A 26007-nucleotide genomic window follows, 5' to 3' on the forward strand; every position below is an offset into this window, starting at 1 on the left:
TTAATTCAGAACTTTTTATTGTGCAGCCTGATTCATCCCAATAAACAGTAGATCTCCATCCATACATCCATACATCTGGTGGAGTTAAGAGGATCTAAGATCCCCTTCAGAAAGTCAAACAATGCATTGTTCACACGACCATGTATGGTGAAGCTTGCCTTTGGAGACTGGGATATATTGGCTCTCCCTTTATCCAGCAAAGTAAGATAAAAACACTGAGTACTATTCTTGGGTTTTTGTCAACTTGCTAGTAGGCAAAAGACAGCAGCATGTAATTTTCACTGTTTCTGTAGCAATAGACATGTTATGACACGCTGGGCAACTGGCACATCCTGACAATGACAACTGCCTTCAGATGGCCTGACCTAAAGAACATGGAGAAAAGCTTTCCTGAAAAAGAGGAGATGGCTTGATCCTATACAAAAAGAAACAATCTCCTCCAAAATAAAAGGTGTAATGGTGAAAACTCAGAGAAGCTAAAAATGCTTCCTTAGCTTGTTAACTCTATAAAGATCTGTACGGCCCCTCTTCAGCAATACTGGTCATGAGAACTATTGCAGCAGGGCGCATGGCCCCAGACTACTATTACGCTCCAGCATTTGTGGCCAAAACTCTGCATTACGGAAACAGGGACAGCAAAGAAGTATGTTAGTGGCAAGAGCTCTACCTCCTGCAGAGCTGGCTTTGGCTCATGTATTCTGTCTGTTCCTACCTCTTCAAAGTTGCCTCTCGAAATCTCAAGTCACCCATTTCTCTACAGGGTTGCCCCTTTCTGCTTCACACTAGTCATTAAGAGGTCACATAAAAAGGAGGCTATTTGACAGCTTTGCCAATGGTCTCCTGCCCTTAAAGCCCAGCTAATGAAACCCAAGATCTGCCAAAGTAAGAAACTTGGCAGCTCTGTTCAATACTGACAGATTTAAAACCTTGCATAGCTTAGCACGGTCCCAAAGTATGCCCTATTGGGCTTGTGCTCTAATACCACGAGAATAATTGTACTTTCTCTTGAAATGGAAATATCTTTTTCTGTGCACCATCAGTGATTAAGAAGTTTAATAAAAATAATAATTTTAAAAAATCAGCTTCTCTCAGCTGAGGTAAAATAAAGCTGCTCGGTTGGCAGCTCTGAGGTATTATCCTCTCTGGAACTTCAGTGACACAGAAAAAGGAAACTGCTGACTGGATTTTGTGTTGAGCCTTAGCTACTGACAAGATACACACATTCAGTACTTTTTCCCTCTGTTTTGGTTCTGAAGGTCTTTTTTCTCCTCAACAATAAAGTGATTGATGTGTGGTTTGATGTTTTTTTTTCCTAAAAAAAAAAAAAGTTTTCCACTTCAACATCCTTCAGAACAGAAACTGGAAAAGCTGCCTGAAAGTAGGCCAAAGCATGTGACGTTTCCATAGAAACCAGTTCACAGCAATCCGTGAGAATCACAAGCACTGGAGGAGTGCTTTCCAGCAGGCAAACTGGAGCTAGAGGCGGTTATCCCCATTCACCCGCGTCTTTCGCAGGAACCTGTAGGGAAAGAAACAGGAATTGCAAATTCAACTCAATGGCTCATTTTAAAAATAATCAAATATTGGTTAGAATTCTGTAGCATGAACCGTAGATGACTGGGTTAAATTTACCTTGAGAGGTAGAAATTTCCCCATTGCCTATCCAACTGAGCTGTTGTGAAGATAAAATAGTGAAGCCCTCAGCTCTTTAGAAGGGCTAAATACAAAAGTGAAACCAAATTAAAAATAATTATCACATGCTTGGGGGGGAGGGAAGTTCAGCAGTTTCACTGGAACATCTAAGTCCTAATGATAGCTTAGATGTTCTCCTTCCAAAACCAATAATGTTTTACGGCCTCATACTCATAGAGGCAGGATGCTTTTGCATTAAATAATAATAGTTTACTACATTGTTCTCCATTCTGAAAGAACTGACCACTTTTGGCAGTGGAGGTGGCGATGGGTTTGAAAATGTGACATTTTGTACCAAAAAGAGAAGCAACATCATTTGGGACATTTGGAGTATTAAAAGACAAGTGGGTAGGAGGTACTGTGTAACATGGAAGGCTGACTCCACAACATAATGTTCTTTCTTCAAAAAATAAAAAAAGGAAAATTCCATCTCGGCCATCTGGATTATTGTTTATTTGGATTCTTTGCAATGACAACTTTATAAAAGTTTAATTTTCCTCCCTTATGTGACCTTGTTGAAAATCTTTGGGAGCAAAAAAAAAGCAACTATCATGGAATAAGTTAGCTATGGAATACATAATAAAGTATCTTAGGCCAAGCACAGTCAGTCAGCCAACCAACACAAGCCCAGTACCATTTAAGGACAAAATAACTAACTTTGAAAACAAATACCAAAACCTTATTTTACTTTATTGTGGGGTGTGGTGGCTCAGTGATTAAAGATGCTGAGCCTGAACAGCCCAGGTTTGAGACACAAGCGCTATGTGACGGGATAAGCATACAAATCTAATAAATAATAATAATAATAAAATTCCCATTATCTGCCCAACCAGCAGTTCAAAAACATGCAAATGCAAGTAGATCACTTCGGTGGAAAGATAACAGCATTCCGTGTGACTCGGCATACCAGTATAATCATATTGGCCACATGACCATGCAAGTGTCTTTGGACAACATTGGCTCCTTTGGCTAAGAAACAGAGATGAACATTGGCCATAGAGTTGGACACGACTGGACTGTGAAACCTTTACCTCTTATTTACTTTATTAGGATTGGTTCTACTGTGCAGAGCATCCAAATATGTAAATTTAATTCTTACGCACTTACCTTCTATCTCGATTGTCGAAATGCTCTGATAGCTGCTCCTGTGACGTCCTGAAATCTTCAAATGGTTGCTGATACCGTGCTTCCAAGGAACCTTCTCTGGCTCTGCCTGCCAAGAGCTGATTTGGGGAATCCGCAGACCTCTCTCGGAAAGGCGATGCCGCAAACGGGTTAATCTCACCATTTTCCTGTTCCAGAATAGAAAGAACAACTAAGATCTCCTTTCTACAGAGAGGAAGGAAATTCAATTCAGCCAGGAATTCACTGGATCTTCCTTGGGTGTCCCCATCTAATGCCATAGATATATTTAAGGAATCTGTTATTACAGATTGAAGGAATGTGAGACTGGTTAGAATGTACGTGAATGTCTGTTTTTTAAAAATAATTCTGGGGTTTTAGCATTAGTTTTAAGTTTGGGTTTCCCTTGTTGTACTTTGTATTTTATTCCTATTTTTGTAAGCCGCCCTGAGTCTATGGAAAAGGGCAGCATTAGAAATCCAAACAAATAAATAAATCATGCATGCATGAGTCTGCGGAGAGGGGCGGCATACAAATCTAAATAAATAAATAAATAAATAAATATACAAACACATGCATGTGCACACACACACACACCTATCATCAGCATAGAAATATGTGGAATTTTGTATAAAGGACAAAACAAATCTAAATATGAATATATTAAGAAATGGCATCACTTAGTTAAGGTTTTTCTTTTATCCTCACCCTTTTATCCTTTTTAATCTTCTAAAATGAAAACAAACGGAGTTCTTCACAATCATTTCTTTAAAATACCAGTCAACAAGCTAGCTTAACATCTGTTTTAGGATTTTGTCTTCCTATACCTAGTCACCACAAAATAATGGTATTCAAACTTCATTTGTAAAATAACAACTCACCATGAGTGGAATTATATCTATCTTAACAAGCAAGGAGGCCAATTCCAGATCCTCACTATAGTTATTCTTCAAAGGTACAGCCCGGTATCCTCAAAGGTAACAAAATGAATTATGAGTAGGGAGCAAGTCAGCAGTGTGGAGCATTTATAGTCTTTATTTAACATTTAAATAAGGCACTATGACTTTATCATGCCTTTTTTTTAAAATCTACGTTGAGCTGTCTTTTTGCCCACTTACTGAACTGGTCATCTACATCAGTGTTTCCCAACCTTTTTTGAGCCGCGGCACATTATTCATATTTTCAAAATCCTGGGGAACACTGAAAGGGGGGGGGGGGCGCTAAAGAAAAGTTTGGACAAAAAAACCCTCTCTCTTCCTCCCTTTCGCTCTATTTCTCCCTCTTTCTCTCTTTTCCTTCCTTCCCTTCATTCTCTCTCTCCATCCCTCTTTCTTTCTTTCTTCCTCTCTTTTTTGCTCTCTTTCTCTCTCCCTCCTTCCCTTCCTCTATGTCTTTCTCTCTCCCTTGCTCTCTCTCTCTGTCTCTCTTGCTATCTCTTTCTTGCTTTTTTCTCTCTCTCTTGCTCTCTCTTTCACTGTCTTGCTATATGTCTCTTTCTTTCTCTTTGCCTCTCTTGCTATCTCTTTCTTTCTTTCTCTCTCTCTTTCTCTCTGTCTCTCTTGCTATGTCTCTCTTTCTTTCTCTTTCTCTCTCTCTGCCTCTCTTGCTATGTCTCTCTTTCTCTATCTCTTTCTCTATCTCTTTCTCTGCCTCTCTTGCTGTCTCTTTCTTGCTCTGTCTCTCTTTCTCTGCCTCTCTTGCTATGTCTCTTTCTCTCTCTCTCTGCCTCTCTTATATGTCTCTCTTTCTTTCTCTCTCTCTCTCAGCTGACTGCAAGCGGGAGCCCTGACGGCGGCAGCTGGACGTGGTGCTGGACACCGTATATGCCAGGCACGCAGCGCCAGCATGTACGACGTCCAGCAGCACGTCCAACCGCCACCGTCAGGGCTCTCGCTTGCAGTCAGCTGAGAGAGAGAGAGAGAGCGATCCCTCTCGCCGCCGCCATCTCCCTGCGACTGCCTGCGGCCGCCCCCCCCCAATCGGACACTTGCCGTCGACGCCAGAGAAGCTCCAGCTGGGCGGGGCACTGCCGGTACTTCCGTCCTGGGGCTCCCGCTCGCAGCTGACCCCTGCCTCCTGCTCGATGCCGCGGTTTTCGGCACTCTCCTGCTGGACCCCAAAGAAGGAAGGCGGGAAAAAGGTGCGAAGAATGGAGCTCTCCTTCTTCCTGCCTTCCTTCTTTGGGGCCCAGCAGGAGAGCGCCGAAAACCGCGGCATCGAGCAGGAGGCGGGGGACAGCTGCGAGCGGGAGCCCCAGGACGGAAGTACCGGCAGCGCCCCACCCAGCTGAAGCTTGGCGGCACACCTGGCCATGTCTCGCGGCACACCAGTGTGCCGCGGCACACCGGTTGGGAAACGCTGATCTACATAATGACAGGTCTATGTTTTAGGACCATTTATGAATTTATTTTTTCAGCACTGACATACCTTTGACCAGTAGCTGAACAAGGCAATCATTAACCTCTATCTGTATCAACACAACTATCCTTGATAGAAGACTTTCTTCTCATTTACCTGCCTTTAGGCCTTTAACCAAGAACGTGGCCTGAGCTAAGAAGTTCTGGTCACTGAACATATCCTCTTCATATACCACAAAACGCAGAAAAGCAAACTCAGGATTACTGACATGGAACTGAAAAGTCTTTGGGGTCCAAGCAGGATTCAGACCGTTGTCCACTATAGAAACAAAAGTTACCATCAGATATATGTGGAATTTATTTGAATACAAAGATATATAATACTTTAAACAGCAGTGAACTGTTAGTTCACTGGTTACAACCAAGATGTTTTATGATTGTTTATCTTCTCTGCAAAGCACAAAATTGCGTTTCGGAATTCTACATCTAAAGCACCATTTCTGAACCTGAAAAGTACACCATAGTCCTTCCCCTTTATACCTACCTAGCCTGCAATAACTACATTCTAACCATTGTACCAAGAGCCGTGGTGGCACAGTGGTTATAATGCAGTACTGCAGGCGATTTCTGCTGACTGCTGGCAGTTCAATTGGTTGACTCAGCCTTCCATCCTTCTGAGCTCAGTAAAATGATGATCCAAATTGTTGGAGATATGTTGACTCTATAAACTGCTTAGAAAGGGCAGCAAAGCACTGTGAAGGGGTATATGAGTCTAAATGCTATTGCCATTATATTTAAGAGAAAAAGATTAATAAGCATTTTGAAGTTATATGTGGGTAAGTTCAGTCAGTATTATTCAAAGTGATAACTGAAGCAATGGGTTGATTATGTGAAAAGATAAAAAACAAATGAATATCCCTTCTAAAATGATGACAATATTTACAAAAGAATATCATGAGAAATTACTACAGACAGAGTTTGATAGGGACAAAACTACTTTGTCCAGCCCTTTCCTTTGGTTTGGTTCTACTTTCCTGGGCCTCGGCAAACTGTCTATTTATCTTATATTATTTAAGACAATGGGATAAATCACTGCACTAGTTTCCACTAGAGGTGAGAACATTGCAATCAATGAAAATGTGCAGCTAGATCTTATTGTCTTAAGCATAAGAATTTCTGATGGGAGAAGATTCCCAGCCTGTCCCTGGATGTGTTCTAGACAGAGATAATTTTAAAATTAAGTTTCAATCCTTCACACTAAAGCTACTTTTTATTTGAAGAAAGCAATGCAGCTGCCTAACACTGCATGGAGCAAGACGTTTGGGTCATTGAACAGATCTTCTTCATAAAACCACAAAACGTAGAAAAGCAAAGTTAGAATTACCAGTTGTGCTCATGGCTGAGCAGCAATCCTAATTCTGGTTTTTCAAGTCCAAATCCGATGTGACCCAATTACACTGGCTCTCAAATATGGTTAAGTTGAAAAGGCCGGAGTTGACTGCATTTATTGCAGCCATTGTAAACATACTTCACTAGCTGTTTTTCTCACTTCTCATTCTCAGAGGATGGACTTAAAGACTCCAATGTCTTATTACAAAGAAATACACCAGTTACAAAGATTTAATTTCTTTGTATCTCAGCAGCTAGGGCTTTCCTTAAATGTGTTGATTTATTGCACAGTATAGAGTAGACTTTAAATCTGGATGAGCATAAACATCTTAACGAAAGGGAAATAGTTGTTAAAAAACTTGAGATAGAAACATCTACCTCTGGGATGAAAGTAAACAGGCTGCAGTTAAAATGGTTTACATCTCATGTATACTGATTTAAATGGAGTTTTAAGGAATTCAGATTAGAATGGCATAAGGAATTTTTTAAAAAGGACAATTCTAAAAATGGTAAGAAACATAAGTTAATAGAAAAGTTACACATGATCTTTAAAGTATTAGGTTATGTTTTTCCCCAAAAAATATATCTTAAACTTTAATTCATTCTAAGAAAACTTTTTTGTCCATACTGAAAAATAAAAATACTACATTTTATATTTAAAAGCACAAAAGGTTTTAGACAAAGAGTAAAATCTTCTTTGAAGGCTGGATACACTCAGTATCATTCACTATGATAAAGAAGGAGGAAAATACTATAGTATTAATTTTAATACTGTGAGATCCACTTTGAGAGTGATAGGTGGTTTAGAAATATGAAAAATAAATAAAATAAAATAATAAACCTGCTTCTGGAATTCCCACCACTATGGAAACAAATTGTTGGTTGCCATACTATATTTCTCTTTTGCCTATATTGTAAAATCTCTGCAGATACTTAAGATTCCTTGAACTGTATAATCTAATTAGTAATTGCAAGCTAATATCCTAGCAACAGATGATTCTTGAAGGTGGAATCTTAATAAAGGAACAGACATAACCAGAACAAGTGCTATTTAAAACAACAAAAATAACAGTAACAACAGTATCAACTTTTAGGTACTTTATGATTGCATTTTTCTACAAATCTGGAAAATTCTCCAATTGTTGATTAGACAAGGACAGGATTAATAAAGGACAGGATTTTTAAAAATCCTTAAAAATAAATAAATAAATTAGGCTAAGAGGTAAAGAATTCAGACTCATAAAACCTATAGTAAATGCAAACAAGTTCCATTTGTTGCTGTTTGAGTAACTACAGTTACTAAATAATATTTTCACATTAAAAATTGTTCTGAGGTTGGCAGGGGAGAGAACGTTGACTACAGAAAAGCTGACACTTGTTTGGTTATGATCCAAAGTTGGCATTTTTCCGCATACAAATAATTTATGATTTGAAAATTTTAATATAAAGTTTAGTTTAGTTCAAACATCTGCTCCAGTTTAAATAGCTTCTTCCAATTCTACAGTACACAATCCAAAACAAAACAAAATATATTACAGCCATTTTCTGTCTTTCTAATGTAATGAATGTTAAGTAATCGATAGTTGTACAAGTTTATTGCTGTAGTGGCCTACACTTCCAGAGTTAGTGTTAAAAAGAAAGTAGCTTCTCGCCATCTACCCAGAACAATTTGCAGATATTCAGTGAACAGGAAACATTTCTGCACTTCTCACCACAACAAGGCCCCCTAGTAAATTTGAAATAACTGCCCACAAATTCATCAAATGTTTGCAAGCTTTTTTTCACACTTCAGCCAGAAAGTCATGAGAAAAACAGATGAGGGGAAGCAATAGGACATAAGTCCCAGTATGAGATCAACGCTGCACCTTTCTGATGACAAAGAAGCTGATTTTTAAAAGTGATAGGAGAAAATTGTTCTCAGTTGCTATCATCATATAGGACAATGGTTCTCAATCTGGGGCTTGGGACCTCTTTGGGGGTCAAATGACCATTTCACAGGTCTATTCCATCCCAAAGTTCAGTGCCTAAAAACCTATGATTACAACAGTCTAAGACCATGGGAAAAGACAAATTTCCCATGGTGTTAGGAACTAAAGCTTCTATTCTGGCACCTTGGAACGTGTTTTTACAATCCGACCAATCAGGTGTTTGCAGTGGGGATGTCCCTCTGAGCTTTCTGCCAATCAGCTTAAAGCTCTGTTGGGAGAATTGGCGCTAGACTTATGGTTGGGGTCACCACATGAGGAACTGTATTAAAGAAATGATAGTGTTGGTTATGACCTTTAAAGCCCTTCATGGCACTGGACCAGAATATCTCCGAGACCGCCTGCTGCCGCACGAATCCCAGCAACCGATTAGGTCCCACAGAGTGGGCCTTCTCCGGGTCCCATCAACTAAACAATGTCGGTTGGCGGGCCCCAGGGGAAGAGCCTTCTCTGTGGCGGCCCCAGCCCTCTGGAACCAACTCCCCCCCGGAGATTAGAACTGCCCCTACCCTCCTTGCCTTTCGTAAGCTCCTTAAGACCCACCTTTGTCGTCAGGCATGGGGGAACTGAGACATCTCCCCCGGGCATATACAATTTATGAATGGTATGTTTGTATGTATGTGTGTTTAGAAAATGGGGTCTTTTAAATATTTTTAAATAGTAATTTAGATTTGTTGTAAATTGTTTTCACTTTGTTGTGAGCCACCCCGAGTCTGCGGAGAGGGGCGGCATACAAATCTAAATAATAAATAAATAAATAAATAATAAATCGCGGCATTGGAAAGGTTGAGATCCATTGATATAGGAGATACCACTGACATCTTTTGCAATGGAATCTGAAATTGAAATGGTAGGATCAGGTACTCACCCACCATCTCGGTCTTCTGTTTTGTATTATCATAATCTGCTCCAGATACCTCAATCTCTACAAATGGGCAAACAATCCCTCTTCCATTTTTGGGAAGATGCCGTGCCCCCAGAATCTGAACAAGATATGAAGAAGGGAGAAAGGTCATACTGTTAGATAAATTTCTGGTATTTCAAGCCAAATGGTCAATGGATGCAGTTATCTACTTCCCAAGGCTCTTTCCTCGAGAAAATTTTTATACCAATAACATTTCAGTTGAAAAAAATTCTGTCTTCAATTAGAATATGTGCAAGGCTTAAGTTAATGGTGTTAAAAATGTTGAAACAATACAATTAAAAATCTTTTAAGAACAAATGTTATGGCCATAGTGATCCTATGGAAGCCCAACCAGCGTAGTTAAGTTAATGGTTCAATGTGTCATAGGGATACAGAAAATACATTAACTAGTATCATGTTGAGAGTTCTAAGTAAACAAAATTACTTAAGACTGCCAAACTGAAATAATTGGAACAAATTAGCTTATTGACTTAGGTTACAGAATAGAAATGATACTTAATATACCTGGCCTCTTAAAATTAGCTTTCATTCCCTATTGTACTGTTATCAGTCATACTGGCTAAGATTCATAACTCCTTTATCTATATTGATATTCACTCCCATTTTTTTCTTAACAATCCTAGAATCTCCTAGGTAGGCATTATGTTTGGCCTTCATTTCCCATCATCGTCAGCCAACTCAACCAATTACAAGCAGCAAGAAGCATCTCAAGAGCGATAAATTGTTGCCTGTTGCAATAAATAGTGCAATTCCCAACAACCAAACCAAATGTGTGTGTGTGTGTGTGTGTGTGTGTGTATGTATGTATATAAACCTACACGGGAAGAAACCGGAATATAAAATCAACTGTCTTCAATGGGGATTTTAACACTGACAATGTTATTCAGGGACTAACAAAAGCTTAGTTAATTTTAGTAATTTTTAATAAATTTTAAACGTTCCAGAGATCGCAACGACTGTTGCCTCTTCATTTATAAATACACCTGGAACTCGTATTTTAAGACAATTATCAAGAATTGCCCTAAAATACGAGTGTGTGTGTGTGTGTGTGTGTGTGTGTATGTGTGTGTGTGTGTATATATATATATATATATATATGACGGTCTTGGTATATTCGGGTTTCTTCCCGTGTAGGATTTGGAAATTTCTGGCGACGTTTCGATGAGGTCTCACTCATCATCTTCAGGCTGGTGTTTCTGTCCTTTTTCTCAGGCGAAGACTGAGAAAAAGGACAGAAACACCAGCCTGAAGATGATGAGTGAGACCTCATCGAAACGTCGCCAGAAATTTCCAAATCCTACACGGGAAGAAACCCGAATATACCAAGACCGTCATACCTGTACCCGTGAAAATCTACGAAAACAAATATATATATATATATATATATATATATATATATATATATATATATATATATATATATATTTGTTTTCGTAAATTTTCACGGGTATATGTATGTAGATTGCAAAATATTACACAGGGCAAAACCCGAACTCAGAACAATCTACATATATATACATACATACATACATACATACATATATATATACATATATATATTTACGAAAACAAATATATATATATATACATATATACACACACACACACACACACACACACACACACATACATATATATATACATACATACATACATAAATGCAAGTTCCAGGTGTATTAATAAATGAAGAGGCAATATATATATATATTGAGGGGTGTGTAGCGTTTGCATCTTCTACATTCCAAAATGGCTACAATTCATGGAGTTGGTGAGACACACATTCACACACAATTAAATAAATTCCTAAACAAGATTACCGTAATCTAACTGGATTTCTAAATGAAGGGAGCCACCTATAGGTAAGAGATTTGTATGTTGTCAACTGCCTCTACTTATGAACTTTTCTAGATAAGAACTGGCTCAGGAATTCTGGGAGTTGAAGTCCACAAGTCATAGAAGAGCCAAATTTGCCTATCCCTGCTCTGGACAAACAGGAGTCACATCTCTCCCCTCGAAACCACCGAGAGAGCCTCTCTTTTTTCTCATTCCCTCCAAGATCTGATCTGCCCTTATAGGCTTCCAAACATGAAAAAATTAGCTGAAATGAGCAGAGCCCTGCTTGTTCCAGCAACTACAGCATGATGTCACACTGAAGTCTGCAGTGTGAAGCCACCAATTTCCTGTTTATTAGGGCCGGTATTATGGAGTAATAAGTAATAAACCCTTAGACTTAAGATTTAGAATAACTTTATTGTCACTTTGAATGTACACTGATCGGCATACAGTACATTCAAATGCAATTTTGTTGCATATATTTCTCAAACCCACAATGCAACTTCATTCAGCCTACAGGAAGCTTAGTTTGGGTAGTAAGTAAACTGAAGAAAATCAGGGGGGAAACCGATAGATACAGCTTGTGTGTTGAGCCATACGTTTTGACAGTTGGGAATGCTTGATTTTTAAGGAAAAAAGATGCAGAGTTGAATGTTAGAAAAGTGGGTTGGGGGGAAGATGAACACAGAGAGAGCAAAGAGACCGCAAAGAGAACTGGTGATTACCTGGATGACGAAAATGTGGGCAAGGAAGCAATTTAGTAGCAGTCTTAGCTGAGAGAATTCAGAGGTGGCTGAGAATTCAGAGGAGAGATAGGGATAAAGGAAGCTCAGAATAGGATTTCTGGGCAAGAAATATGACAAGCTGCAAGCTGTTGGTGATAGCTGAACAGTTATAACACTGGCATCAGCAAATACCATGATGGTAAGAGTGACAAGAGATTTTCCTTTTACTGCATCTACTGTATTTTTCAGTTATAAGATGCACTGGACTATAAGACACACATTAGCTTTAGAGGAGGAAAACAAGAAAAAATATCTGTCTCTGCCTCCCAGCAATTTATCTGGCTAGCATCCTTGCAGCAAACAGCCTGATCAGCTTCAGCATGTTATTGCAGCCCCAGCACATGGTTCATCAGGGTTCTGCTCCATTGGGCTCACCACCAGTTAACTGAATTGAGCTGCTGCCGCCTATTGCTGCTGCTGCTGCTGCCATTTGGTGATGATTGGCGGTGCCAGCAAATGGCGGCACTCCTTGCCACATAGAACAGCTGATCAGCGGTATTCCAGAATGCTGATCCAATTGCTGATCAATTGCTTGGCAGCAAAGGCTCCAGAGCTCCCTGAAGGCAGTGAACGGGGATGACAGGTGGCGGTGGCAAATGCCACTCCAGATAGTAAGATCTTATACAAGATCCTTGTATAAGGAATACACATGGCATTCCTTTAAAATGCCATGTGTGCTAGTACTGTTATTTAGGCCACAATAACTCTTAGCTGTGTGAACTTCAATTCCATAATTCTGGAAGTTGAAGACCACACATCTTAAAGTTGCCACAATTGAGAAACACTATTTTAGACTCATGCTTTAGTGTCCCCAAGTATTCTTAGGAAATAATCCTAGAAGAAAAACTGAGGGTTTTTTTGAACAGACATGTTTAAATAGTTTCAAATAAGGTTCAGCTTAAGCTAATGAACATCCTATGTTTGAAAACAAGTGGAAGCTAATACCATTTTTGATGTAATGCTACGTTTAGGATAACAAAATGAATCTATGTAAATTTTGAGCTTAGTCAACATCTTCTCTTACAACATCTTCTCTTGCAAAATTTCACCTCCAGCCTAATTACAGAGATCATTTGCATCTATTTTTAAACTATGGTTAACTGCTGCACTTTGGTAAGGGCAGATGGAAATTAACATTATTTATAAAAACAAGTAAACAATAAATTATCAGAATTTATACACAACAAGAAAAAACTGGTAGTTTAAACCAGGAAGTGGATGTCACCGTCTTTTCCTTATGGTAAAAAATGGCTTTCTATTTCAAAATGATGTTACAAATTTAGCAGCATATACATCTTTTCATATTGAATATGTGCTTTTTAAAGTGAAAGCTAGCTAAATTAGAAGGATCCTTTGAACAGAAAAATGTCTGTAGATATAGACCCCACACAACTTTTCAGGCTATAATGTAGCTATTTTTTGAAGCTCCAAGCAACAAAGAGGCACATTCAACTATTATAAAGTTAATATTAGAATTCATTCTCATAGGCACTTGGATAATCATAAAATGCAAACCTCAATAGAGATGGAAAGTGGCACAATTCCACGCAGGGTGTTCTTGTCAAAGGGATCAAAGATATCATCCCGCATGTTGGCTGGTTGCAACGCAAAGCCACTTTGGCCTCCAGACACGAATAGAGCCTGATTCATGTGCATTGGCTTGTCTGCAAAATAATAGGCATTTCAATGACAAACACACCCAACATCAGTAAAATAGTATTGAAATTTGGCAAAATAATAATATTGCCTTATATTTGAATAAAACTCTTTCTATAATTCAGTATTTGCTAACCAGTTCATAAATCTTGAATCTCCATGCACTGAGGTATTAATTTTTCAGCAAGTGACCTAACCACAATATTTCTCTGTAGCAGTCATTTTAATCAAAGAACCCTCATCTTAACTGAAAAAAAATATTAATACCTTTAAGAAGCCAAAACTCATATTCTTTAAGACTATTGGCAGTTTAAGATGAACAACTTATTTTATTTTGACTTTCTTATTGATTCAGCATAGTCCTAGGAAAGAAAGAAGCTCGTATGCTGTAGCCAATTATGAGTATATCTTTTGCTTTCTCTTTCCTTCAAGCACATGCAATTCCTATAAAATAGAGGCAAGTTTTACTAATACATACAGCTAAAATAAAAGCTAGTCCTTTCCAAATCATTAAAAAAATATTGTTGGCAGAGTATTCTTTGTTTGATGTACTTATGTGATGATCCAACTGAAAATGACTGAGTAGCTAACAATTTCAAATATAATAAAAGATTTTTAAAGAGACAGAAAAAATACAATACAATCATGTACAACAAAATTTAGGCAGGCACATAATTAATATACAAGTGGCAAAAAGATGAAAATTGTTCTCAAAAAGCCAGGCTTTAATAGCTATTGGAAATCATAGTTGGGACTGTTTGAACTCAAGAGGAAATGCAATTCCAGAAAATGTGAGCACCAATAAAAAAGGTCTATGACAGTAACAGTCTTAAAAGGATTGGAACTCAGAACATAAAAAACCTGAAGTAATAACATCTTCGTTCAGTAATGTTTGCCAAGATGGTCAAAGCTTGGCCTTCCAGGTATGCCTGAACTGTAGCCCCTGGCATCCCTCATCAATGAGTATGAAGTCTACCAGGACCCCAAGTCAACAACATCTGGAGGGACACATATTGTCTATTCCTGCCATAAGCCAAAATCACCACAATAAAATATTCAGTAAAAAGATGGGCTCACCTGGTGTTTGAAAGTTGAGTGCCACCAACTGGCTGCCACAGATCCACATAGGAAGAGGATCATAATTGGAAGAGTCCAGGCGCTGTCCTTTGGGGTATATGCGGGAAAGCTGTAATCGGTTATACTGCAGAAATTTCTTCCCTTTGATCTTGTTGACATACTTTTCTGCTTTGGTTTCGGGAAAAGATGACATATCTCTATAGCAGGCTCTTTCTGTGCCAATTTCTGTAGAGAGAACAAGGAGATGCCAATCTGCAATAATCTTAATTCCTCGCAGAATGAATGAGAAGATTTATACACACACACAGTCTGCCTTTTTACTTATCAGTAAAAATATGTTACACACACACATACACGCAATTGTGTGTTTGTTTGTGTATGTATGTATACGGAGTCTACGGAGAGGGGCGGCATACAAATCTAATAAATGAAATGAAATAAATAAAATTAAATAAAATTATCTGCCTTGTATATGGCCCCTAGAGGGGCCGATGGTCAAAAAGGAATGCTCCCTCCCATATTTGGATATACTACGGTGATTCAACAGGGAAAAAACCCCATATGGTTCTTTCCTGATACAAAGCTAATCAGAGGAGATCCTATGGTCTAGAGGTTAAAGCTGCTGCCTTGCAAGGCAGACCCCACAGGTTCAAATCCCAGTAAGGATATGGTTAGCTGAAGAGAGCAAAAGAGCTTGAAATAGATCTATACTAGTCTCCCTTCCTTTTCATTATCAGAAAAAATATGCGCTACACACACACACACACACAAATATATATTTCTTCACTATGGTGTATTTTTAAGTCAGGAAAATTAGAGTAAAGTAAAGAAAGCAAGTCCTGAAATACTGAATAATGATGTAATTTTACAATGTTTTAAAGATTTTGATACAATATCTTAAAACAAATAACTTTGAAAGAGCCCATTTATTTAAGTTCTAGCGTCATTTATTGTATTTTTTCCACAGTAGCAGTAAAATACACGAGTTTTCTTAATCAAATTGGGACAATAACAAATCAGTATCAGCCTGCTGATATAATTAATTTTTAAACCACAATCCTCACCAATCTTTAGATTTTGGGATAATAATCTAAAAATCTAATTTGGGGATAATGTACATTTTTAAACTATTTAATTTTTCTAATTTTAACTGTTTCTATATTTATAATTGTTTTTATCGCATGTTAGCCACCCTTGCTCTGCAGAGCGAAATTGGTTGCATATAAATTTAATAAATAGATAAACAAGTATGTCCAGAGTCATGAATACTTACTGTCTTCATCGAAGGGAACAGGGCGACAGTAGATTACAAGCTCTGAAAGCTCCAAAGCTATTTTTTTCCTCCGTTCCATCATCTTCCCTTCAGTGAGCTTCCAAAATAATTGTTAAAACAGATTTCAGGGCTCATGATAAAGAGAACAGCTTTGGAATTAGTACAACATTGATTGCATAATTCGTCCAATTATAGGTTACAACAACATTCATCATTTTTATAAAAGTTCTTTGTCCATTTATTTTCTACCAGGGTCACCCAGAAAGTAATGCACCACATTTTTTTTCTCAGCCTACAGTAATGGTATGGATGTGGAACTTTAGATATACAGTAATACCTCATCTTACGAACCTAATTGGTTCCAGGGGGAGGTTCGTAAGACAAAAAGTTCGTAAGACGAAACATTGTTTCCCATAGGAAACAATGTAAAGTCAATTAATCCGTGCAACAACAACAAAAAACGCCGCTGCCCGGCTGTCACCTTTTGAAACAGCCAGTGGGCTTCCCAGCAGCCTCCACAACGCCGAACGCCAAACCCGAACTTCCCAGCAGCCTCCTGAACCCAAACGCCAAACCCGAACTTCCAGGTTCGGCGTTCGGGAGGCCGTCGAGAAGCCCCCCGGTTGTTTTAAAAGGTGACAGCCGGGTGGCAGGGCTTCTCGGCGGCCTCCCGAACCCCGAACCCGGAAGTTCGGCAAAAGTTCGGGTTCGGGAGGCTGTTGAGAAGCTCTGCCGCCCGGCTGTCACCTTTTAAAACAACCGGGGGGCTTCTCGACGGCCTCCCGAACGCCAAACCCGGAAGTTCGGGTTTGGCGTTTGGGTTCAGGAGGCTGCTGGGAAGCCCCCCAGCTGCTTTAGAAGGTGACAGCCGGTCTGGGGGGCTTCCCAGCGGCCTCCTGAACCTGAACTTTTGCCGAACTTCCGGGTTCGGCATTCGGGAGGCCGCCGGGAAGCCCCGCCACCCAGCTGTCACCTTTTAAAACAGCTGGGGGGCTTCTCGGCGGCCTCCCAAACGCCGAACCCAGAAGTTCGGGTTTGGCGTTCGGGTTCAGGAGGACGCTGGGAAGCCCCCCGGCTGTTTTAAAAGACGACAGCCAGACTGCGGGGCTTCGCGGCGGCGGCGGGTTCGTAAGAAGAAAAAAGTTCGTAAGAAGAGGCAAAAATTTTCTGAACCCCGGGTTCGTATCTCGGGTTGTTCGTAAGACGAGGGGTTCGTATCATGAGGTACCACTGTACATTATTTGAATTGTCAGGAGTGCATACGTAAATTTTGTGTTTCTTCAGACAGATAGCATAGATGCAGCAGTGTTTTGAAATGGCGTCTATAAGTGATGTACGTTACAAGCAGCGTGTCGTCATTGAATTTCTCACTACAGAGAAAGAGACTGTTGAAGACATTCACAAATGCTAGCTCCCTCAGACTTCTACTTCTTTGGGCCATTAAAAGATGACATTCATGGAAGACATTTTGAGGATGAGGAAGAGGTGATTCGCACAGTGCAGAAATGGCTTCGTGACCAGAACAAGGAGTGGTACTAACAGGGCATACATGCTCTTGTGTCTCGCTGGAGGAAGGCCATAGAACTGGACGGAGATTACATGGAAAAATAGGGAGTGTAGAAGAAACATCATCCTTTCTTGTGTGTAAGTTCAATTGTGTTCAATAAATTAAAAAAATGTGGCGCATTACTTTCTGGGCAACATTCGTATTTATATTTTCTCCCCGTCAAGAGAGACCTTGACAGAAACAATCAAGAATCAGTCAGTGGCAAGGACACTAAATATGAAAATGAAATTTTTGCTTTTCTAATCCATGTTACTGCAGCCATAATCAGCAATCCTTAACTTGGTTCACTGACTTGGACTTCAACTCCTACAAAGTCTAGTGTGACTGCTGCATGTATCTTTAAAGTAAACATTTTAACTGAGAGAAAGGAGGGAAGGAATCTCCTGTCAGGTTACAAGGCTGAGGAAACACATCTGCAAGAAGAACCGTTGAAACTTACCTGAACGGTCTTCTCGATGCACTGCAAGGAGAGTCCAACGTGGGTAATTCTCCAGTCTCATTGGAGGGACTGAGTTTTAATTTATACATTATGCAGGCACCGCCCCCTAGCCCACCAGTCATACATAAACGAAGGAGCAGTAAACTATAACTTTTTATTATTAAACAACTGGAAGGCAACAAGCCCGGTCAAATACTTAACAATGTAAGGCAAGAAGGCCCTTGGTCCACCAACTGGGTGGGTTTTGGACTCTCCTTGCAGTGCATCGAGACCGTTCAGGTAAGTTTCAATGGTTCTTCTCCAATGCACTTGCAAGGAGAGTCCAACGTGGGATGTACCCAAGACATAATAAACGGGAGGGAAACAGGTCCAAGGGCGTTCAAGTGGAGCACACCCTCTGTAACACCCTCCTCCCAAAGGCTGCTTCCGCTGAAGCGAAAGTGTCAATCCGGTAATGCTTGATGAAGGTAGAAGGAGCTGCCCACGTGGCTGCTCTACAAATCTCTTCGATCGAAGCTTGAGTTGACCAGGCTGCCGAAACTGCCGCACTACGAGTCGAGTGTCCCGTTATTCCTTGAGGAATCGTCTGTCCTGACACCTTGTAAGCCTCAGAAATACACGCTCGTATCCAACGACTGATAGTTCGTGAGGACACCTTAGTGCCCGTGCCATGTGAGGCAAAGGATACAAACAATGCTTCCGATGATCGGCAGTGTTGTGTTCTACGGATATAAATTTTGATCGCACGTCTCACGTCCAGTTTATGCCATCTGAGTTCAGATGGATGCGTGCCATGTGTACAGAAATCAGGCAATACTATTTCCTGAGTCCTATGGAACCCAGAGTTCACCTTAGGGATAAATGAAGGGTCCAACCGGAGGACCACTCTATCCGGATGGAACAAACATAAATCAAGTCTTACTGATAGGGCCGACAACTCTGACACCCTTCTGGCCGAAGTGATGGCAACTAGAAAAGCCGTCTTTATGGACAGAAGGCGCATTGATATCGTCCTCAACGGTTCGAAAGGTGGAGCTGTCAAGGCCTTAAGCACCAAGGTAAGGTCCCAGGAAGGGAATCGATGGATAGCCGGCGGTCTAATGTTCGTTGCTCCTCTCAAAAAGTCCCGAATCCAAGGGTGACGTGACAAAGGTCGATAACAATCTGGACTTAAAATCGTCGACAAAGCGGCCACATGGCGGCGCAAAGTGTTAGGGGCCAAGCCCTTATCCAAACCCGCCTGAAGAAAGGTTAAAACAGTCCCTGGCAAGGCGGCTAAGGGGTCGATTTCCTGAACCGCGCAGAAGGTGCAGAATGCTGTCCAGGTGGACTGATAAATCCGCCGGGTAGCTGGTCTACGCGCAGCCTGCATGGTAGTGATGACCGAGTTGGGGAGCAGGAGGCGCCTCAGCCGGTCCCCTTCAAGTTCCACACGGTTAGACTCCACCATTGGGGATCTGGATGCGCAATGCACCCCTGGCTGAGGGCTACCTGGTGATCTGGAATCCTCCACGGTGGAGAGACCGACAACTCCATTAGGTCCGAGAACCATGCTCGTCGAGGCCAAAAGGGAGCTACTAAGAGTACCTCAGCACGCTCCTGGATGATCTTCTGTAGGACCCTCTGAAGGATGCGAGTAGGCGGAAACGCGTACAGGAGCCCCTTTGGCCATGGAAGGCGCAGTGCATCTACCCCTTCCGAGCCCGGAGATGGGAACCGGGGAAAAAAGCGAGGTAGCTGCGCGTTGTGGCACGTTGCGAACAGATCCAGGATCGGTGTGTCGAACCGAGAGATCAGGGTTCTGAATATAGTGGGGTCCAGTTTCCATTCTGCTGGATCCAGGGTCCTGCGGCTCAGCCAATCCGCCCATACATTCTCCTGGCCTGAGATATGCTCGGCCGAGAGAGAGGCCAGGTGGACCTCTGCCCATCTGAACAGGGAGTTTGCCTCCTGCATCAGACGGCCGGACCTCGTCCCGCCCTGGTGGTTGATGTAAGCGCGAGCGGAAACGTTGTCCGTTAGGACCAGGACATGGCTGCCCTGCACTAGATGAGCAAAGTCCAGCAGGGCGAGAGACACTGCCCTCAATTCCAAAAAATTGATATTGGTGTTTTGTAACTCCCGAGGAGTCCACAGACCCTGTGCCACATGAGATGCGAGGTGGGCACCCCACCCGAACAGGCTGGCGTCCGTTGTGAGAGTGATAAAGTCCTGAACTTGAAAGGGCGACCCCCTCTGAATAGCGGTTGAAGTCCACCATCGCAGGGACCTCCTGACCTCTGCAGGGAGAATCACCTGCGTTTTGGAATGGCTGATTTTCCTCCTTTGGTAGGGCAGGAGGAACCATTGGAGGGAGCGAATGTGTAACCTGGCCCAGGGCACTACGTCTATGCAAGAGACTAGTGTGCCCAAGATCTTTGAGAGGAAGGCCAGGGAAGGTCTTGGTTGTGATGACAGTGTCTGTAGTAGAGTTCTGATAGTGGACTGTCTGTCCCCGGATAGGAAAACCTGGCACAAGTCCGTGTCTATGATGGTGCCCAGATGAGCCAATCTGGTCGTTGGGGTTAAATGGCTCTTTTCCAGGTTTATGGTAAACCCGTAAGTTCGTAGGGTCGTCAAGGTTAGATGGAGATCCTGTTGCGCCCGGTCCCGGGACCTCGACAGAATTAGTATGTCGTCGAGATATGCCATGAGGCGCACTGACCGGTGTCTCAAGGTGGCCGTGAGGACGTCCAAGAGTTTGGTGAACGTCCTCGGCGCCGATGACAGACCAAATGGCATTGCTCGATATTGGTAATGAGATCCGTTCACACAAAAACGGAGGAATTGTCGGTGTTCGGGTAATACCGGGACATGGAGGTAGGCCTCCTTGAGATCAATAGAGGTGAGGAGGTCTCCTGGTCGTATGGACTGCAGAATAGACCTGAGGGAGTGCATTTTGAATTTTTGATAACGCACATATAGATTCAACCGCTTGAGATTTAAGATTAAACGGACCCCACCCGAAGACTTGGGGACTAAGAATACGATTGAATAGAAACCCTGCCCCCTGAGGTGGAAGGGGACTTCCTCTATCGCTTCTATCTCCAGGAGATGCTCTATTTCCCGGTGTAACAGCGCCCTCTTCTGAGCGTCTATGACGTGAGGACAAGAGAGGAACCGGTTTGGGGGAACACGGAGAAAATTTATTCGCAACCCCTGTGTTGCCGTGGCAATTGCCCAGGAGTCGAGGGAGGCAGCCCTCCATGCATTGGCGAAGTAGAGAAGCTTGCCCCCCAAGGGGTAGTGCCCGGCAGAGTCACTTCCCACGTTTGGATCCCTTAAAGTTGGAACCCCTGTATGGACGGCGTCCTTGGTGATAGGGTCTGCCGCGGTCCGCAAAATACGGTCTGTCCTGACGGAAACCTCCCTGATTGAAAGAGCCCTGGGAGAAGGTCCTCGAACCCTGAGAGACGGCTGAGGAGGGCTTGGCACGAAAGTTCTGCCGTCTATAGAATGGGGTGAAACGCCTTTCTCCCCTCCTGTTTGACCTGGGGAGCACCTTCTTCTTGTCCTTATCCTTGATAAGGACCTTTTCAAGGGAATCGCCAAACAACTGCTCCCCTTGGAACTTGGCTGAGGCTAGGCGCCATTTTGATTTTACGTCCGCCTGCCAGCTTCGCAGCCAAATTAATCTCCTGGAGTAAGTAGGGGGCGTTCAGGCGACCAATCTCGTTCCGTTGCCGAGCCTGCAACCCCAGCTATTCCTGTTAAGGGGGAGGCCGGGGGGGCTGTGGGCCCCAACAGCAAATTAGGCTGAGGCAGCACTGCAGATTGCTGTCGCTGAGAGATTTCTAATTGTCTCTCTAGAGCACGAATCCTCTTCTCTGCCTCCTTCAGTGAGGCACTCTGAGAGGTCTTAGCCTTGGCCTTTTCCACGTGGGGCTTTTCCTTGGGGGTAGTGGGCCGGATGGATGTGGCCACCTCCTCCCCCGAGTGAGCAGAAGTATCTGCCATCGCAATCACTCACAAACCTGACCGTAGAAACCAAGGCCTTTAGTGCGATTACGCAGCCGATATCTCACAATAACTGCCTCAAAGAGAAATGCTCTTTTACGGCTGCGTGTCTCCGGGCAGATCAGGGGCGTGACCAGGAGCAATTCGACAAGGTCGCTTCCAGACCTTGTCACCGAAAATGGCTGCCGCGCCGTTGCCATGGCAACCGGCGCGACGCTAACGGCCTTTCCCGCTCTTTCCCTGTGAGGAGTAGCTAACAATGGCAGCCGCGCCGTTGTCAAGGCAACCGGCGCGGATTTCCAAGGCCGCTCCTGTCTTGAGGCTTCGGTGAAAGACCGTTCCGTTTTCCCCCTGGTTGCCCTGTAGGTCGCCTCTTTTTTTCGGCTCAGGTCTGTTCGTCGGGAGGGGCAGGCCCCTCCCAACGGCAACCGCCTCCACCGCCGGGAGCGACCTCGGAGGCCGGGAACCCGGTTGCCCTGTAATACACATTTCTTTCCCCCCCCCAGACGCTACACGCTGTCAGTGAGTCAAGGATAGAGGGGGGGGGCAGGGCACACAAGCAGCTATTAGAACCCACGGAGGGTCTAAATAGCTGTTGCAAAGGAGGGAGCCAGTCCAAAGTACCTGCAGAAAAACAAAAGGAAAAAAGGAAGAAAAAGCATTAGAATCAAGTCAGTTTCAAAATTTTTAATACTAACACTTTAATACTATTTATAATACTATTTATCACTTTTCTGAAGAGAAAACTCAAAAAGGTCCCTTTACTGCGACTGAGTTTTCATGACTGGTGGGCTAGGGGGCGGTGCCTGCATAATGTATAAATTAAAACTCAGTCCCTCCAATGAGACTGGAGAATTACCCACGTTGGACTCTCCTTGCAAGTGCATTGGAGAATAAGATGTTCTAATATATTATTGCAATAAAGAGAATAATCGCAATATTTGGGACAATTTTGAATCATAACTATCTTGTTCTTAGTTCTGTATACGGCCACACATAAACACCTGAGAATATACCCAAAGTGCCAGTTTCAGCAGTCTCACAAGAATGGAGTTAGAATTGATAGAAGGCTAAAACGCAGAAATATAAGCCTGAACAGATTTTTCTGTGCTGTGAAGCAGAGGTGCAGATGGGATCAAGTGAAAAATGTTAGCCAGGGAGGAGCAAAAGCATTTCATTTCTCACGCCATCAAACCACCTTTTTCCCATTTGTCATGGCAAAGCCCATTTGGAAATTTCTGCTGGAATAACAATACATTCACAACCAAGAATAGAATTGGAGATTGAGCCATTCCCATAGGTCAGTGATGGTGAACCTATGGCACGAGTGCCACAGGTGGCACGCAGAGCCATATTTACTGGCACGCAAGCTGTTGCCTCTGGCTCAGCTCCAATGTGCATGTGTGTGCTGGTCAGCATATTTTTGGCTTACACAGACACTCTGGGAGGGCATTTTTGGCTTCCAGAGAGCCTCTGGGGGATAGGGGAGGGCGTTTTTACCTTCCCTCATCTCCAGGGAAGCATTTGGAGCCTGGGGAGGATAAACATGAGCCTATTGGGCCCACTAGAATTTGGGAAATGGGTCGTTTCCAGCCTCCAGTGGGCCTCCAGGGGTGTAGGAAGCTGTTTCGCTCTCCCAAGGCATTGAATTATGGATGTGGGCACTCTCGCATGCACAATAGCGCAAACCTATGCTTTTTCTGCACCCAAAGGAAAAAAAGGTTCGCCATCACTGCCAGAGGTGATTTAATAAGGATTCTTAGTCTTGATCAGGCCACCTGGTCTTCAAAGTGAAAAGTGGACCTTTTAACTGATAAAGCAATTCCTCCAAGCTATGTTCAGCTCATGAAACCTGTTAATTTTTTCAAGGTCAACCTCTGAGAAAGAAGCTTTATACTCAACATACTGTGACCTGAATGAAGTACATATGAGGGCTTTTTTTGGCTCTGAAAAGTTTTTAAAAGTGAGCATTCTTTACCTTGGCATCAGCAGTTTGGGCTGCCTCACGTATTTTCTTCACCCAATCCAATAGATCTTCATGGGTGTCAGCTGCAACATCCAGCGTCCACCGTGAGACAGATGCCATACTAATGGAGAACACAAACATACGGTTGTTCTTCCCCTCGGGGCGGATAGCTATGTCAAGATGAGCAAGGAACAAAAACATAGGAGATTGTCATTAGATCTTCATAACCATCAACATGTCCAGGATGAGTAAATGACTAAAACTAGGGTTTCAGACAAAAAAAAAATGTCTCAATAGCATCACTCAACAGAAAAAGTAAGAAGTTGAAACAAAGGACAGAAAAATAGACATTTTAAACTGTGTCCTGATTTCTTGTTATACATATCACAATGGACAATTTTTAAAAAGTCTTCCAGTTCTCATCATCTAGCCCAGTGGTTCCCAATGTGAGGCCCACGCCCAACGGGGAGGCAAGTTGATTTTTAATGGGGGCAGTTGGAGCTTTGTTTAAATTAAGCTAATGGCCTTTTAGGCTTCTTCTGCGTGAGTAGTTCACTTTTTGAATAATAAGAATTATGTATTGGGGGGGGGGGAGAGAAGGAAGGCCTCAGGGTTTTAGAGATGCTTAGGTAGAGCATGGCCGAAAAAAGGTTAGGAACCACTGATCTTCAAATGCTCTTCTGTGGAACAGGAAGCATTTTAAAATTCTCCTTTTCTCACTGTCTCTGTCTTATAGCTCTACATCTCTATTTTTCATATGTTTGTCTGGATACAGACAAGACTACGCTGATCAATTTACAATTGCTTATTTAAAAACCAAACTGGTTTTGCATCTACAGGGCTCACTAACAAAGAAGGAAATTTTACAAACAGGGCATAAAATTGATTCCCCCCCCCCCCCCCCAAATTTTCCCTTCATAACTTACCAATCTGACACGATGGTACATCCAGTATCCCTCTGAGTAGATCTCCCAAAGGGCTGTTTTCATCTAGCTGTTGCTGGAAGCAAAATCACAGTGTATTAGTAAAGATTGTACATTTCGTAGTTTGCTCTGCCACACAAATTTCAGGACGATCCATAATGTTTATTCAGATCAATGCATTTTATTTTTAAAAGCGCATATGTTAAAAAGCAGTCTAGCATATTACAAAACTATTAAAATGCTTTACTTTGCCTTAGCTATCACTGTATTACTCCCTGACATTCTCTCCCCCTTTTCTGTTACTAGCTGCGACCAGTGTTCCCTCTAATGTTTTGGGGGGGTGGGCGGAAAAGTATAGTGTCTGAGCAGCAGTCCCTTCGGGACTGGGCGGCACAGAAATAATAAACAAACAAACAAACAAACAAATAAATAAAAAACCCACCCTGTTTTGCCTCAGAGAATTTCAAAATAAAATACTGTACTGTGTGTCTATAACAGTAAGCTCATAATAGGGCAACTCTATCAATATCAAAATGCCACTTAAATAGTTGAGCTAGTTTCAAACTAGATTTTGATTTTCTTTCTCTCTTCCTTACTCCCATTCTTTTTCTTTCTCTTTTCCTTCCTCTCTTTTTTCTATCTGTTTCTCTCTCTTCCTCTCTCTCTCCTTCCTCTCTCTCTCCTTCCCTCTCTCTCTTTCCCTCTCGGCTTCTGGGCAAGTTTGGAAAACTCTGAGTTGATGATGATTTTTAAGTGAGCGATTGCTCACTGCTCAGCTTAGAGGGAACTATGGCTGCGACTGTTCAGTTTCCGCATCTTCATACAACTCTGCAATTTCTGGGTAGCAAGGATCAAGTCGATAATATATGCTAAAAGCCAGTAAAATAAATTTGATCATTACCGTTATGATGTAGAGGGAAAACAGTTTACATTTGCCCTTCATTTGCAAAAAAAATGTTTCTAAATGATGGTACATGAACGTAAACAACCAAGAGGGGCAAAACAATTCTAGCTTAAATGGT

The 26007-nt window shown here is 42.1% G+C and overlaps 1 protein-coding gene across 4 annotated transcripts in view; it reads right to left on the bottom strand.

Moving 5' to 3' along the window:
• The window catches only part of PLCG1 (phospholipase C gamma 1), a 114629-nt gene continuing 88622 nt past the window's right edge, over positions 1 to 26007 (bottom strand). For all 4 annotated transcript variants that reach the window (XM_070744737.1, XM_070744736.1, XM_070744735.1 and 1 more), the window contains 10 exons: positions 24989 to 25061; positions 24075 to 24232; positions 16095 to 16191; positions 14822 to 15046; positions 13604 to 13752; positions 9414 to 9528; positions 5329 to 5490; positions 3696 to 3784; positions 2800 to 2984; positions 1 to 1519 (listed from right to left, as the gene is read on the bottom strand). In XM_070744737.1, coding sequence (XP_070600838.1) covers positions 1477 to 1519; positions 2800 to 2984; positions 3696 to 3784; positions 5329 to 5490; positions 9414 to 9528; positions 13604 to 13752; positions 14822 to 15046; positions 16095 to 16191; positions 24075 to 24232; positions 24989 to 25061 — 1296 coding nt within the window. In that variant the 3' untranslated portion in view covers positions 1 to 1476. The remainder of the gene's footprint in view (positions 1520 to 2799; positions 2985 to 3695; positions 3785 to 5328; positions 5491 to 9413; positions 9529 to 13603; positions 13753 to 14821; positions 15047 to 16094; positions 16192 to 24074; positions 24233 to 24988; positions 25062 to 26007) is intronic.

Source organism: Erythrolamprus reginae, chromosome 3 (assembly GCF_031021105.1).
Source record: "Erythrolamprus reginae isolate rEryReg1 chromosome 3, rEryReg1.hap1, whole genome shotgun sequence".
Classification (NCBI taxonomy): Eukaryota; Metazoa; Chordata; class Lepidosauria; order Squamata; family Dipsadidae; genus Erythrolamprus; species Erythrolamprus reginae.